The sequence below is a fragment of the Musa acuminata genome, chromosome BXJ1-9 (assembly GCF_036884655.1).
Source record: "Musa acuminata AAA Group cultivar baxijiao chromosome BXJ1-9, Cavendish_Baxijiao_AAA, whole genome shotgun sequence".
Lineage (NCBI taxonomy): Eukaryota > Viridiplantae > Streptophyta > Magnoliopsida > Zingiberales > Musaceae > Musa > Musa acuminata.
The window spans coordinates 47,629,861-47,646,192 of NC_088335.1; the positions used below are offsets into that span (position 1 = coordinate 47,629,861).

Genomic DNA, 16,332 nt, shown 5'->3' on the forward strand with positions numbered 1-16,332 from the left:
GATGAAGGCATTAGATTCATCATCAGGACCACAATGGGAGTTGCTGTTCGACATGTCTTTTCTATGTATATGACAAGTCTGTCATGTAACGTGAAACATTGGCTGTGAAGATGTAGTTTGCAATTGAAAAAGACTTCACTCGGCTTCAAATTGAAACATATTCAACGATCTTAAAGGAAATATAACTTTATTCAGTATCATTGTGGATATCAAAAGCCTCCTTACCTAGCTTTATTTGCTATTTTACATTGCTTTTGTGAATGTAATCAAACAATTATTGTGACAACAGCAGAATGATTGCTCAAGTGAAAGAACACATGTCTCGTCAGAAGTCTAAACACATTATGAGGGGATTCCACTTGATCAGAGAGATTGTAGCCCGAGAAGATGTAGCAATGGAAAGAGTTACATCCGAAGATAACATCGTAAATCCACTGACGAAACCGTTGTCTCATATTGTCTTTGAGCATCACAAGGGTCTGATGGGGATTAGACACGTAGATAATTAGCTTTAGATCAAGTGGAAGATTACTAGTTATAGGTGCCTACAAGTCAATCATGTGAGTGATGGCACATATGACATGATATACGCTATTTTTATTTATTATTTATTCGATATTTTTCTCACTTTATATTACTTAATATATATATATATATATATATTGTGATGTTCATAGATCTGTGCAATGAGAATCTGATCGTGATGAGATCACAATAATGAGATCGATTCATCTTTAAACACAGACCTTAAATAATCCCGATCATAGGTTACTCGAGAAGAATATTGAGATAACCAAACAAACTGATGTGTTGTATACCCGTCTATATGATGAAGGCGGCTGGTCTCATAGCTACTCGTGTGAGGACACTAGGGATACTACATAGGTGCTCATTGGAGAATGAGTTCACTAATTGATCCACTTACGGAATGTTGGATGGTTGATGATACATCATTGTTAGACAGTAATTTCATCATCCCAGTGGTGTATCTGGTCCTTAGACTTTGAAACAATAAAGATATCCTATATGAGTACTCCACTCTTTAATACCAGAATTATAAGTTTGGAGGTTTCAAATCTAGCATAACTGATCATCGGGAGGTATGACTCATAACCAGCTCTTTAGGACTTGAGGAGCATCTTGAGAAGCGTCTTCACAGCCCCTACGTGTGGATTACTGTTAGAGAGGAGAATAGTTGACCTCATTCATTCTCTCTCACAGATCTTCAAGACTTTAGGGATGTACGATCTCCTTAGATAACACAAATCTCTTAACAAGTGCGATATTTTTGGTTTTGCAAGTTTTTACATACCAATCTTCGCACGATGATAAGAAACCTTTTTTTTACGAGAAATTTAGGATTTTTGTTTATGTTCTTTCGTTGCGCATGTGATGTCGCCCCAAATTTTCCAACAGTGGTATCAAAGCATTGCATAATACTCTAATACAATCTAAGTCCCTTATATTATGAATAACAGAGCGATTGCTCAAGCAAAGGAACTCAGGTCTCATCAGAAGCCTAAGCACATTCTGTGGAGGTTCCACCTGATTAGAGAGATCGTCGCCCGAGGAGATATAACAATGGAAAGAGTTTCATCCGAAGATAACATCGTAAATCCACTAATAAAGCCATTATCTCATATTATCTTCGAGCATCACAAGGGTCTGATGGGGATTAGATACGTTGGTGATTAGATTTACATCAAGTGGGAGATTGCTAGTCATAGGTATCCTGTAAGTCAATCACGTGAGTGATGGCATATGTGACATGATACACACTCTTTTTGTTTATTATTTATTTAGTATTTTTTCACTTTACATTATCTATTATATATTACGATGTCCATGAATTTATACAATAGGAATCGGATCGTAATGAGATCATAATAATAATACCGATTCACCTTTAAATATAGACCATAAATAATCCTGGTTATAGGTTACTCGAGAAGGACATTGATATAACCGGATAGACTGGTATACTGTATACCTGTCCATATGATGGAGGTGGCTGGTCTTATTGTTCCTTGTGCGGGAACACTATAGATACAGTGCAGGTGCTCATTGAAAAATGAGTTCACTGATTGATCCGCTCACGGAATATTGAATGGTTGATGATACCTCATTGTCAAATAATGATTCCACCATCTCAGCGGTGTACCTGGTCCTAGACTTAAGATATTAAGAATGTTCTATATTAGTACTCGACTCTTTGATATCATACTTATAGGTTTGGAAGTTTTAGATTTAGCACAACCAGGTCATCGGAAGTGGCAGCTAACCATACGAGGGCAATTGAATATCGATAAAGGATCATCCACTCTTAGTATCACGAAAGGAATATTATATATATTTTTGCTCAAACAAATCTCTAGTCAATGTCATTCAGATTGAGAGAGAAAGAATTCTTCGGGAGAATCCGATTAGAGTGAAACTCGAGTAGGAACCGTGTGAGCCTAACAGCACCATGCCCGGTATACAATCTCTAGGATATTAGATTGATGAGGGACTATAAGTACACGGTAATTAAGGATATATAGGTCCAATGAATTGGATTTTTCTATATCGTCTAGGGACTACAGCGTAGTGGTATAGTACATCCATAGTCGGCGAATTATTATAGAGATAATAATTCACTAAGCCAAAAAGAGTTTTAATAGGTCTAACTCATGACCAGCTCGATATTGGGTCTAGAGGGTCATATATATGGTAGGTGTTGCAATGAGTAGAGATTTGGATATGAGATATCTACTAGAGCCCCTATCTTATTGGATATCCAATAAGTTCTTGAATTATTAGGTCTTATGGATGAGATCCAATAAGAGTCAATGAGAGATTATTGGGTAGAGATCCACTAATCTAAGAGGCCTGGATAGTTGGTTGGAGATCCAATACCCAATAGGGCAGGATCCATTAGGGTTTAGTTAACAAAGGGCCTCTATAAATAGGATATAACTAAATGATCATAGGCTATGCTCTTTTTTGCTGCCACCTCCTATTCTCCTCTCCCCTTCTCTTCCTCAGCCAGCAGCCTCTATTTGGGGTGTGTGGACAACAAAAAGGGTCGGCCCCTTCTTGATTACGTGGTGCACGCAGCGAGGAGATTTGAGCAATAATTTGATGGGAGTCTTCACAGCCTCTACTATGTGGATCACCGCTAAAGAGGAGGACACTTAACCTCCTTCATCCTCTCTCATAGATCTGTAAAAATATATGGATATACAATCTCCTTAGGTAACACACATCTCTTAACATGTGTAGTTTTTCGATTTTATAAGTTTTTGTACACTAATCTTTGCACGAAAACAAGAGACTATTTTTCTGTGAAAATTTGGGATTTTTATTTTTATTCTACCTGCACATGTGATGTCATCCCATATTTTCCAACAATAACTTATTTTCTCATTATTAAAATTATACAAGATAATGAATGAATTTTTATCTCATAAGAAAATTATATAAAGGAAGTTCTAAAGAAGTTTTGTATAGAAGATTATTATCCTACATACACTTATGGAATATGGTACCAAGTTAACTAAGGAATGTGAAAGTAAATACATTAATCTAACTTATTATAAAAGTATAATTGAATGTTTAAGGTATTTGACATGCACTCGACCTGATATATAATTTGGAGTTGGTTTAATAAGTAGATATATAGAAGCTCCTAAGACATCTTATTTAAATATCACTAGAAAAATTTTATAATATATTAAATTGATAATTAAGTATGAAATATTCTATTCATTATCTAAAAGGTTGGAGTTTATTGGATATAGTGACAAAAATTGGGCCAAAAGCTATGATGATCCAAAAAGTGTAGTCGAATTTGTATTTTATTTTGGTGAAGCTACATTCACATAATCTTCAAAAAAATAATATATTGTTACTCTATCAAGTTATGAAGTAGAATATATAGCAACATCTTCTTATATTTGTCATGCAAGCTAAAAAAGATTATTCCAAGAACTTCATATGTCACAGGAGAAGTCAACCAAGATTTATATTGATAACAAATCAACTATTGTCTTAGCCAAAAATCTAGTCTAGATCGAGACATATCATCACAAGATTTTATTTTATAAGAGATCATATTAAAAACAAATAAGTAGAGCTATTCTATCTCAAGACAAATGAACTAAGTGGTTAATATACTTACAAAACCTCTCAAATTTGAAATATTTCAACAACTTCAAAAGCAACTTGACATGTTAGATGAAACAAGTTTAAGGGGAGAGAATGTTAAAATTAAACTTGATAAGATATCATAAAGAGGTTCATTGTATCAAGAGAGAAACACAAGACAAATCAAATTGACTATTGATTTTTGAAAGGATTTATTGAACAAGAATTATTCATTTTAAATATAATTAATATAATGTATATATAGAGATTATATAAATCTTATATGTTGGGTCATGAAACACAGAGTTTTTAAAGTTATAAAAAGTTTTGAGAGAAATATAAAAGATTTAGTCTTGTCCTACTCTTCCCATAGTCGTATCTCTTCTTCCATTCTAATTCAATAAATACAAGGCATATTTATGGCTTTGGCATGTAGATAAAATAATTACTTTTTGAAATTATCTTTTCTGTCATTTCAAAATCATTTATGATTCAATAATATTTTAATAATCCATACTCAATAATATTTTACAAATCACAATCAATGAAAAATAGAGAAGACAACATTGGAGCTCGGTATCTTATGATAGGTAAGATAGCTAACGTCTTCAACATAATTTCATTAAAAAATAAAAAATATTTATTAATTAGACAAATATATATAAATTATTCCTAAGAAATTCAAAAAAATTAACCAACTTTTGGATTAAGTTTGCTATATAACCTACTCAAAATTGTTGTGATCAACCTGTAGATAAGAATCACAAATAACACAAACATTTGCTCCTTGCAACTATAGATACAAATATTACAACTTACAGGCGATAGAAAAACACAAATCAGCAGAAGCAACGTACAACACAACAACATGCTCTGCTGTTATTCTTCAGACAAGGCAGAAAAATAAAACAAGTCCACACACAATATCACTGAGCAAAGAGCAAATATAGTAATAGGAATAACATCGTGGTCTTGGCTTCAGTCATGGGATCCGAAGGTGCCGCCCTCTGTGTCAAAGCCACGACATCGACTTTGAGATAGACTCCCAGCCAGTGCTCGCCTTCAGTCGATGGTCTCCTCCAAGGCTCGACATAAGGCTTTCAGGCATATCTTGCAAGTATAGATGGCGGAGAGCGGGAAGGTTGTCGATGCCACGAAGTCTTTCTCCCTGTAGATCTCCGCAGCGGCTAAGATGCAGCAAAGATAAGCTCGGCAGAGCATCTTTCTCCATGTCCAGCTGACTCAGGCATTTCAACTCTGCAATGTTAAGTGACTTCAGACGCAAGAACGTGTTAGCACGGAAGCACAGCCGCGCTCCGTTGTATGCCCTTAGCAACGTCAGGTGCACCAAACTTTCTAGTTTCTCAAGATGAGGAATGGGGTTGCAGGTAGCCTCCAGCTGAGAATCCAGTAAGTACAAGTGAGTTAGGCTGCTTAGGAGATCGAACCATGGAGGGACTTTCCACAGCTGCCCATCCAATACAAGCTTGCGGAGGTGAGGTGGAGGAGAAGGCAGGGAGTCCAACATCAGTGCCTCGTCGGATGCCGCATCGATGGTGAGAGAGAGAAGGTGGCCCATCTTGCTAATGGAATCGCAAAGCAGAACCCCGTCGTCCGCATGCACGTTCGTAAGACCAAGGCTTCTCAGTTGGATCAGCGCAGCCAGGTTAGCGATGAGCCTTTTATCTGCTTCAACTGTTTTCAGAGTCAGCAAGCCTTCTATATTATGTATCCACGAAATGGTACCTGTTGGAACTTTTTTATCCAGTAGCTCGTCGATCTTCCTCATGGTTGCCTGATCAGATACTAAATTAATTATACGCCTCCCTTTTTTTATCTTCTTTAGTACATAAACACAGTCCATTAGCAGATGCCGCAGTTCCTTGAGCCTAGCCACTTCATGGGGAAGACAAATCACCTTGGTTCCCCTCAGATCCAAGGTCTCGAGTATCTTAAGTCTTTCGACATATTTGGGGAGCACTTCAACTTTTGTGTCCCTTAAGCTCAAGTACCTTAGATTGAACAGATCGAACACTTCACTCGGGACATGGTCGATAGGAACATTTCTCAGTTCTAGCACCTTCAACAGCATAAGATATTTGGCCCTGGTTAGGAAAGCAGCAGCAGAAGCTTCGTCATCAACGAAGAAAAGAAGCGATCGAAGGCGAGATAACGGGGTCTTCTCCTCATGCCGGACTTCGGGGACTTTCTCAATGCTGATCTGGACGGATATGCGACGCGCTTTGGCTTCATCTACTTTCACACCTTGCTCATACAAAACCGGACAGAGTTTGTCGGCTTTGGATACACATAGGGATACCTCTCTCATGAGGATGTGCATTCGGCAGGCTTTGACCTTGCCGGATTCATCCTTCCTTGCCACTTGAAGCATGCTACGAAGGATCAGCTCATCGAAGTAGCCCTCTGCGACTTCCTCCGGTGTCATTCCACGTTTGTCCTCCACGAGTCCCTCCGCTACCCACAACCTGAGGAGCCAATTTTTCTTGATGATGCGGCTCTCAGGGAAGACATTGCCACAGTACAAGTAGCACTGCTTAAGATGGTAAGGTAGATCATCGTAGCCAAGCATCAATCTGCGCGACATGGTTTTGAGCATCTCGTTGTTGCTCAACTGTGAGCTGATACCAAGGTAGAAGTTTTTCCAAGTCAAAGAACTCCGATCTTGGGACGACATCAAGCTTCCTAGTGTTAGGATGGCTAAAGGCAAGCCATCACACTTTGCTACGATTCTTCGAGCCCAGAACTCTAAGTCTCTGGGGAAAGACTTATTGGGATCCGTCCAGAGAGCCTTCTTGCAGAAAAGAGACCAAGCTTCGGATTCAGGCAAAGGCTGGAGGTTCAAGATATGGCTGTCAAGGGATAGCGAGGCAGCTACGTGGTGGTCTCTTGTGGTGACGATCACCCTACTGCCGATTTTACCGTTTTGCAGGAGATAAGAAAATTCATTGCATGCGTTTCTGCTCCGCACATCATCTAACACGATCACGTACCTGTTCTGATGAAGGCACTGGTCGAGTAGGCCTAGTAGGGCTGCTCTGCTGCTCCGGTCGAGCTCGTCTGGTGTCGCCTGCACCTCGCGCTTGCCTATGATCTGCCTTATGATGTTTCGCAACAGCTCTTCAGCGTTGTAGGTTTTGGAGATGGAAACCCAAGCAAAGCAATCGAAGTGTCTCCTGACATGCTGGTCGTTGTAGACTCTCCTGGCCAGGCAAGTCTTGCCCAGGCCGCCCATACCACAAATCGAAATCACCATGTTCCTCTGGGAATTGTCAGTCTCGCCCAGGAGCCATGGGATGACTGTGGCTTCGTTTTGTTCCATTCCCACGACGTCAGTGCCCATGGTTTCGTGAGGCAGCTCCTCGTGGGGCTGCCTCATCTGACGGCCACTGCTGCAGCTTTGTTCTTCTCTGCGCACCAAGCTTGGTTGCAGGTATCGGTCTCTTCTTTGTGGAATCTTGATTTCGAATTCTTCTTTGAGCTTGGGCAAATAGCTGCTAATGTATTTAGAGGCCTTGGATCTCCATGATTTATCCCACACCGGTGCATGAAAGTAGTAGACGATCTGTTCCGTCATGGCTTCGAAGTCCCCCGCTGCTTCCTTCACCTCCTCCACCCAATTCACCAGGGACTCGCTGTCGAGTTTGCTATGCTCCATGTCACGTAGAAAGGACTGAATGCTCCTGAGCTCCTTCGTCAGGTTATCGAACTCATATACGATATCCATACTGCTGGATCCTTGATTCTTGCTGATGGCTGCTATCGCTCCTTGGACGACAGCGGAGGTCAGGATCTTGCCCAGCATAGCCCAAGTCATCGGATCCATTTCCGAAGATATACTCTCAGCTGCTATATATCACCAACACTTCCGACGTGACGACCGCCTCTTACTGCTCCATAAACAAGCAACGAAGGTTATGCATGCAAAAGGAGCCTATAATCTATCATACATAAAGAGAAGGAAGTTACATACCTTCTTCCACGGCGTCGCTCCTCCTTCCACAACCATTCCCAGCTCAATCAAAATTGAGTGCATCCGAAGGACTAGTTTCTCTGTATAAGCATGAAACTATGGCTATTGTGACAAGACGATCACTCGTCTCCACCCCCTTTTTTGTTTTTCTGTCAAAGATTAAAAAAAATTATTAGCTCAAAAAAGGAATCACATCACCTCTCCTATAGGAGCTATCGAAACATCCATCCAAAAACTTTGGATCCTATGGACCCTTACAAAATTGACTAGCCGGTTAGCAACACATTTTCTTTCCCTAAACATATGAGTTATCCTAAACTCCACAAAATATTGAAGTAGAGACTACAAATGTCCTCGCATACACTAAAAAATAAACCAAGGAGCTTCTCACTTGTTACCTAAAATATGAATCAAACCATCAGCATCAGCTTCAGCTTCAACATGAATTAGATGCACATCTTCCCTCGTAGCAGCCAGCAAGCCAATTCTTATAGCAATAGCTTTGTTGTCGATTACATGCCTATCCTCCGGTATACCACCCATCACCAAAAACCCAAAAGACAGGATCACAGCCTCACCACTCGTCTTGTTGAATCATTCAATCATATTCCAAGCTTGTTGAATCATTCACCCAACTTGAGGCTGTGAAAGCATCACTTCGTTGGATCTTAAGTGGACTGACCCAACGCGTTGGAAGTCGCAGCTGGTTCAATCTTTCATTGGCACTGACCCACCACCTTGGACACGTGATCAGCACGACTTGGTGGGCTTGGTCAACTCAGCGACCACACTGAAGTCTAGGTGTGGAGCATCTTGAGGTGACTGACTACCTTGCTTGCTCGCGCACGGCATTGCGACGTGATTATTTGTTAGAATTGAAAAGTATTTTAATTTTTTTAAATGTCTCTGAGTTTAGTATTCGTAAAAAAAATCTTAATACATATCGAACATTGAAGTCAGTGTTTGTGACGAAAAAAAATCTGATAATTAAAATTTGATTATTATATAAATATCTCGTTTTTTTTTTTATGACGAGAGGGTAACGTGAGAAATACTATTAATACTTTTGGATTTCGTGCGTAAAGAGAGTATTCTCTAAAGTTTCAAAAGAATATTAGAAAAAAATTTATAAATTCTTAAGAATTTATGTGATAAAGTGTATAAGAAAATCGTGAGGATAACTCAAAATTTTATAATTGATCTTACATTATGAATAATTTAAATTTTCTTCGTCGTTGTAGATGGTATTCGTATAATTACGTTGAATCTTATGTTGGTTTTTTAATATGCTTTTTAATTTGTTGCTTAAAAACTTCTCAATTTCTTTAACGAGGGATATCAAAGTCGATCAGATATTCAATAAAGATGAACAACGAATATCATAAGTATTGTAAAGCAAAAGTATTTTCTTTTTAGAAGGCACAAAGATAGATAAAATACTCACTAAGAAAGAGATTATTGGGATTAATAAGTATTTAAAAATTTCTAGAACCAAAATTCTTACTGGATAAGGAATCTTAATACCATAAAAAATTCTCGTGAAGAAATAAAACCTTAGTAATTAGGGTTTTATTCTTATATAAATATCTAATCTATCTTTGGATTTTGATGGAGTGTATAAGAAATATTTTTGATACTTTTGAATTTATTTCTAATCTGTTTAGAGAAATAACTCTCTATGATTTATAGAGAGAGAAAGAAAAAATAATGTATTTTTTTTTAAATTTTTTTAGAGTGTCTTTAAGAAGAATAATTCAAGTTCTTATAATTGATATCATATGATAAAATTTTTATTTTTTTGATAAATATAAACAAAATTTATTGAATCATATTAATTTTAAGTTGATTTTTTAATATATTTTTATTATTGATATCTGATTTTTTTTTAATTCTTCACTCCCTCCTGAACACTACTTTAGTTTCTAGTCCAAGTTTCTTTAGTTTCTTCATGTGAAGCACCGAAAAAATAAAAACATGGAATCGTCCACACTCTCTCTCTCTCTCTCTCTCTCTCTCTCTCTCTCTAATAGTCAAATAACAATTACTTGACGAAGATTAACGACAATCATATACATGATTTTTTTAGATTTTACAACTAAATATATAAATTATTTATTTTAGATGGGCATAAGTATACCCACACAAATGCAAACTCCTTCAAAAGAGTGATGAAATATCATATCCGACGTATCAAAACTACTCGCGCATATGATCTATCAAAACTCAAGGCAATCCCGAATCTCCAAGCGTGATGTGTGGTTAGCTTGATCCGGTAACGAGTCTCCCGAATCTCCAAGTCTGACGTACGGTCAATCCTAAAACTGGAAAGGAACGGTCCACCAAACCGGGGCACTGACAGGGGTCTGGATCGGACCGGCCCACCAAATACCGATTCATAATTGGGCCTGACCAGCCCGGTCTAATCACCACCAAATCTGTTATCCCCTTTCTCTGGTTCAACAAACCACACACAAATCAAGGGGAGGAGAGGAAACCAATCTATGGCTGCTGCTTCTGTTCTCTTCTTCCTCCCTAAACCCCCGCCTCTCCACCTCCACCACTACCGCCACCGCCACCAGCATCTGCAGCAGCTCGTCGGACTTCGCCTTCCCGGTCCCTCACGTCGTCGGCAGTGGCGACGTTTCGACTCCTACCCTGTTCGCGCCTCCAAGAACGGCGACGCCGCCGACCCCCCGGACCGCCTTCTCGCCGCCGTCTGCTACCTGTACCCCTTCCTTGACGGCGTCCACTACGGGCGCTTCGTGCTGACCCAGTTCCCGGCGTTCCAGGTCCTCCTCCAGCCCCTTGTCCCGGCCATTCGCCTCTTCCGCTCCTCCCCCTTCACCCCCTTCCTACTCTTCCTCACCCTCTATTTCGCCGTCGTCCGCAACCCCTCCAGGTTTAGCCGTTACGTCCGCTTCAACACCATGCAGGCCATCGTCCTCGATGTCCTCCTCATCTTCCCCGACCTCCTCGAGCGATCTTTCAACCCGAGTGAGGGCATCGGGTTGGACCTCCTCCAGAGCCTCGACAGCACTGTCTTCCTGTTCCTGCTCCTGTCGCTCATCTACGGGTCCTCTGCGTGCCTCCTGGGGCAGGTCCCTCGGCTGCCTATCGTCGCCGAGGCCGCCGAGAGGCAGGTCATGTGATGGATGCAATGTGAGTATCTCCCTCCATATACTTTGTACATCTGCCATCATTTTATTCTTACTGCTTTCAACGAATGTCGGCTAATTATACTTAGATCTCTTTAATATCTCGGTCTCGAGCGTATGAAAGTGAATTATCTAGCTTTATTTATCTAACATTGTCGATCTTTTCGAGGAAAGTACGAAAACACTAGATTAAAAGGTAATTTCAACATTCAAGTTATGTTTTTGATGGTAGCGAACGATGACATCGTTGAGGGCCATGGCTGGTCCTTGTGGATAAGGAGTAAGAGCTACGGTGAAATGTGAGACAAAGGGAGAGGAAGAAGAGGAAGATGCAAATATCAACGCTTTACATTTGGTGCTGATGTAGATGCTAAGCGACTCTTTCTTCGCTCTGCATCTACGTTGGTGCTGACGCAGATGCATAGCGATGCTAACGCAGATGCAGAGCATCGACATCTGCATCCTCCTTTTCCTCCTCTCTCTTTGCCTCATCTTTCGCTGTCACTCACCCTCCCCATACACAATAGTCACCAGCGGCTCCAGCGGTGCCGTTGTCTGTCACCACTAACGTCATCTGTCACCACCAAATGAAACGTAAAATTATATTTTTACCCATTATTTTTGTGCTTCCATTAGTAAAACCGACGGTATTATAGTAAATGGAGTTAGATGTTTCATTTTCATAACCATAGAGGTTTTAATATAAATTTTTTTAGCCTAGGAACTTGATGCTAAATAGGTCTAACTACATGGGATAATACGTAATTAGCCCATTAAATATTACACTAAAGTGGAATCTTTCGTGTTTATTGATTATGTGAGGTTTTTAGTGATCCTGAAATATATAGCATTAGAGCTTATATCTAATCTACTCACTTAGAATAGATAGAAGGGGCAAAAAAAAAAAAAACTGATGATCGGCAAAGGAAGACACCAGATTTTTGGTTGAAATGGATTTCTGAATCCAAAGAACCTGACCTCTTTTTGACAGTTTTTTTTATTGATTAAACATGTAGAATAAAGAAATCAACAATTTCCTAGGTATTTCAAAAGCTGAAATTAGCAACAAACATGTAAAAGATTCTTATCCTAATATGCTATGAGTTCTTTGTATTACAAGTTCTCAGTTATAAAAATGTTATGATAAAGAACTAACTTTGACAATGATGATTTAAACCAATGCCTCCATCAGAGTCCAGATAGGAGGGTGAATCTCAGGTGCCTGGCTTTGCCAAAGATCTTCATTACATAAGGGAGGGAGGAAAAGGGGAGAGTGGAGAGGAAGAGGTGGATGGGGTGGAATTCCTATGCATTGCAGTCCTTGAAGGAAACACAGAAAGAGAGGAGGGCAGTGAGAGGAAGAGAGGGAGCAGGGAGAAGTGAATTGGGATGAGGCTGCTGCATTTTGCACTTATTTTGAGGGTAAAATTGAAGTCTTAAAGAGGATTTGGACTTTGGTTTTTGCTTTTGTTTAAGTTTCAGATGATATATGTATTCATGGACATGCCTCCATGATGCAGAGGAAATCATAGTAAATCTCTAAAATCTGATTCTAATTTCTTGTTACAATAATTTCAAATGAGATCATGGATAATGTTGTATGAGTTTTTCTTCACGAATTTACATATAGATAAGTGTACTATTTCTTGTTGTAGGATCAAAGTTGGAGAAAAGTTTAAATAGGTTATCACATGGCAATAAAACCTCACTTTCAAGATATTTTCTTTTTTCTATGATTTTAGAAGTATACTTTTTATTTTTTTAGGCTAGTACCATTTTTTTGAATAATGTAGAATATATGTTCCTGTATATACTTGTATCTTCAGTTCAATTGTTAAAATACTAAATGTCACGACGCGGGTCTAATGGGTTAATTAGCCTATTAACTTTGTTTAGTCTAAATCATTGATCAAAATATTGATAGTAATACACTCATTAGACCCTTAATAAGTCAATCTTAATTTTAGTGTATATGAGGCGTAGTCTAGTGGTGGCTCCACACTGTGATGAGTCCTCCGACTCCATCTATCGGCAGTCCTTTCCTACTCAAGCCCTCTTACCATGTCCAAATACTAGGTTGCCTCTGATACCAAATGTCACGACCCAGGCCTGATGGACTAACTAGTCCATCAACTTCGTGTGGCTCAAACCACTAGTCAAAATGCTTAAGCTGAAGTTAATAGGCTAGTTAGCCCATCAGTCCTGGGTCGTGACATTTGATATCAGAGTCGAGCTAATATTTGGGCATAGTGAGGAGGTTAGAGTAGGAAAGGACTATAGATGGAGTAAGAGGACTTGTCACGGCGTGGAGCCACCACTAGGTTACACCTCATATGCACCATGCTAGGGTTTGATCTAGGCTATACTGGGCCTTGATGAGGATATGAAGTCTTTGAGTGTGAGAGATTATAACACCACTGATTAGTCCCACATCAGAAGTGGGTAAGATGAAGATTGACTTACAAGGGTATGATAAGTGTACTATTATTAACTTCAACTTAGATGTTTTGGTCAATGGTTTGAACCAAACAAAATTAATAGGCTAGTTAGCCTTGGGTCATGGCACTAAATCAAATTAAACTGATATATTTTTCTCTTTTCAAGTTGAATCTACCCAGCCCAACTGGATATATGTTCTGTTAGGTTCATCGGCACACCCTAATTACAGCCAATTTATGGTTTTTTGATTTTAGATCAACATTTCTTTTTTTTTTTTTTTCAAGATGATTCGCAGTTGTACAGCATGATGTGAGAGTAGTGATTTAAAAAGCGTTAGGCGCCAAAAGGCGCCAAGGTCCAAAAACGCCCGAGGCGCTAGGCGCTCGCCCAGGCGCTCGCCCGAGCATGAGGCGTTAAAATATAAAAATATATAATATAATTATTTTAAATTTAAAATAAAATATGCTGTTAACAGTATACTTTCGACAGAGAAGCGAAAGAGAAGAGAAGAGTGTAAGAGAAGACCGAGGGTGCTGATTGAAAAAAGCGGGAGCGATAGCGATAGCAACAACGACGAGTGACGACAATGGCAACGGCAGCGGTAGCAGCGAGCAACGGGAGCGGTGACAGCAGCGGGAGTGGGAGCGACGACAGTGGTAGTAGCAACGGGAGCAACGATCGACAATAGTGGCAGCGGGAGCGACGAGCGGAAGCAGTAGCGTGAACGACGAGCAGGGTTAGGGCTGGGGAAGTCGTGCTGATATCGGTGCTTTAGTTAGTTCGATTGAACCAACTAAAGCACCAGAGACTGAACCAGACCTAAAATGTTGGTTCGGTCGCTTGGTTTAACCCAAGCGCTCGCCCGAAGCGCCAGACGCCTGGGCTCGGGCCAGCGCCTAGGCAGTGCCTCTTTGAAGCGCGCCGCGTGGAAATGAAGTGAGGCGCTCGGGCCTCGTCTCGCCTTGCCCTAGGCGAGCGCCCGAGCACCTTTTTAAATCACTGTATGAGAGTACTTTTAATTTCTGATATTTTTGTGAAAATGATGGTTGTAGCATTATCATATTGGTTGTTTTACTATGTTGCTTAATTTTGTTTTTTTAGATGTTTCAATTTAATCATATGATGACACCAACATCTTAGCTCAATTATTTTGTTTTATTTGGGATATGTCATAGCATGAATGCGTCCATATTAACTGTCATTATTTGATCATAGGACATTCCATGACATTCTATACGCCACACCACAGAGAAGCCAAGTTGGTCTACTAGCAATGGCCCTTGTCCTGCTTTACAAACATATTCCATTGATCACATTCAACTTCGAGATGCCGAGGGCATCGATGGTAAGCATATGAAGAACAACATTGGGCAAGTGATAGCATGTTCATCTGTATGGATGATCATGCAAGACCCATAATTTATGTTTTTGGTCACACTTGTTTCTACGACAATCATATAGGTGCTCCAAATTATCTGCTATTTACTTTTGAAGATTTGGAATTATATTCAGCATTATCTTCTGTTGTTAAATATGGCTAATATTGGCGTACTCTTGCTCCATCCATTTATCTTGTGCTGCTGCACATGTTATTGCATTGCTTGGGTTTTTTATTTTTTTATCAAAAAAATTGATTTTCTTTTACTGACAGTTGGTACCGACACATGATATGCTGATATAGCTCGAAGCCGTATTGGTTCGAAACCGACACATGGTATGCTTGCTCGTAAAGCGAAGTCGTATTGGTCCAAGATCGACAAATGGTATGCCGATATAGCTTGAACTCATTTTGGTTAGATTTCCGTTATGAGTTTGGTATTCAAAATTAGAAGTTTTGAACCTTATCACCATTGCCAATGTAGTTTGTGCAAACTCTAAACTTTACTATTTCAGATCCATTATCATTTAGCATCTAATGGGATCTCATTACAGACAGATAACTGGATTCTACATCGTAAGAATCAACCCCTGGTCATCCATGATAGCAGAGGAAAAATGTACCGATTCAAGATTGAGAACAGCCAGCTCATGAGAGCATTAAAGATGGAACACGACATAAATGATAATTGAAAACAATTGTACCAATTACTGTCGACTAAACCAATGACCACGAAAGAATGGACTTCACCAAATGAAAGAAATAGAGATGCTAACTATGGCTGTCCAAAACGTTATCTGATTTAAAATATTACAAAAAATTAATATTAAAATATAAGATTAAATAATAATAGATTAAATTTATGATATATATATCTTTTGATGTTATTCAGAAAGTTATTTGATCTACTAACACATTGTTATGGGATTCGGAACACATTGTTATGGGATCCGGAAGCTATAATTATTTAAATTAAATTATTTAAATTAAAATTATTTTTATTTTATTTTATTTTAAAATTTTTTATATCTTATAAATTAATATGTTAAGTGAAAGAATGTTAGATCATGTTATCTTATCTAATTAGGTAGGATATATTATGGATATGATTAGATTTTAATTATGATTATGCGTCAATAAAAAGAAGTCTAATTATGATATAATTCCTTAGGAGATGATATTGATGAGAGGAGCTCTCCAAATTATTTATTCTAGACCCTCTACTCTTATATATAAATAGACCG

At 39.1% G+C, this 16,332-nt stretch overlaps 2 protein-coding genes across 6 annotated transcripts; one reads left to right on the forward strand and one right to left on the reverse strand.

Moving 5' to 3' along the window:
- Window positions 1–4,893: 4,893 nt before the first annotated feature.
- On the reverse strand, window positions 4,894–8,280 carry LOC135593914 (disease resistance protein RPM1-like). The gene is made up of 2 exons (XM_065084252.1): window positions 8,117–8,280; window positions 4,894–8,033 (listed from the first exon to the last, which is right to left on the reverse strand). Exon 2 carries the CDS (start codon window positions 7,967–7,969, stop codon window positions 5,138–5,140), a length of 2,832 nt encoding a protein of 943 aa, XP_064940324.1. The 5' UTR covers window positions 7,970–8,033; window positions 8,117–8,280; the 3' UTR covers window positions 4,894–5,137.
- Window positions 8,281–10,576: 2,296 nt separating this feature from the next.
- On the forward strand, window positions 10,577–15,795 carry LOC135593916 (protein TIC 20-v, chloroplastic-like). 5 transcript variants are annotated; one of them, XR_010479882.1, is made up of 4 exons: window positions 10,577–11,275; window positions 14,926–15,055; window positions 15,362–15,473; window positions 15,643–15,795. XR_010479882.1 is itself a non-coding variant. In XM_065084255.1 (2 exons), exon 1 carries the CDS (start codon window positions 10,618–10,620, stop codon window positions 11,263–11,265), a length of 648 nt encoding a protein of 215 aa, XP_064940327.1. In that variant the 5' UTR covers window positions 10,577–10,617; the 3' UTR covers window positions 11,266–11,275; window positions 15,362–15,621. The 5 variants fall into 5 exon arrangements, 2 of the variants coding, with proteins under 2 accessions (XP_064940327.1, XP_064940326.1); XR_010479883.1 differs by lacking the exon at window positions 14,926–15,055; XR_010479881.1 differs by lacking the exon at window positions 15,643–15,795 and having other exon boundaries at window positions 15,362–15,621.
- Window positions 15,796–16,332: the final 537 nt, after the last annotated feature.

Bases quoted from the DNA above. Each gene is read 5' to 3' on its own strand.
- LOC135593914 (XM_065084252.1), bottom strand. From the start codon at position 7,969: ATGGATCCGATGACTTGGGCTATGCTGGGCAAGATCCTGACCTCCGCT.
- LOC135593916 (XM_065084255.1), top strand. From the start codon at position 10,618: ATGGCTGCTGCTTCTGTTCTCTTCTTCCTCCCTAAACCCCCGCCTCTC.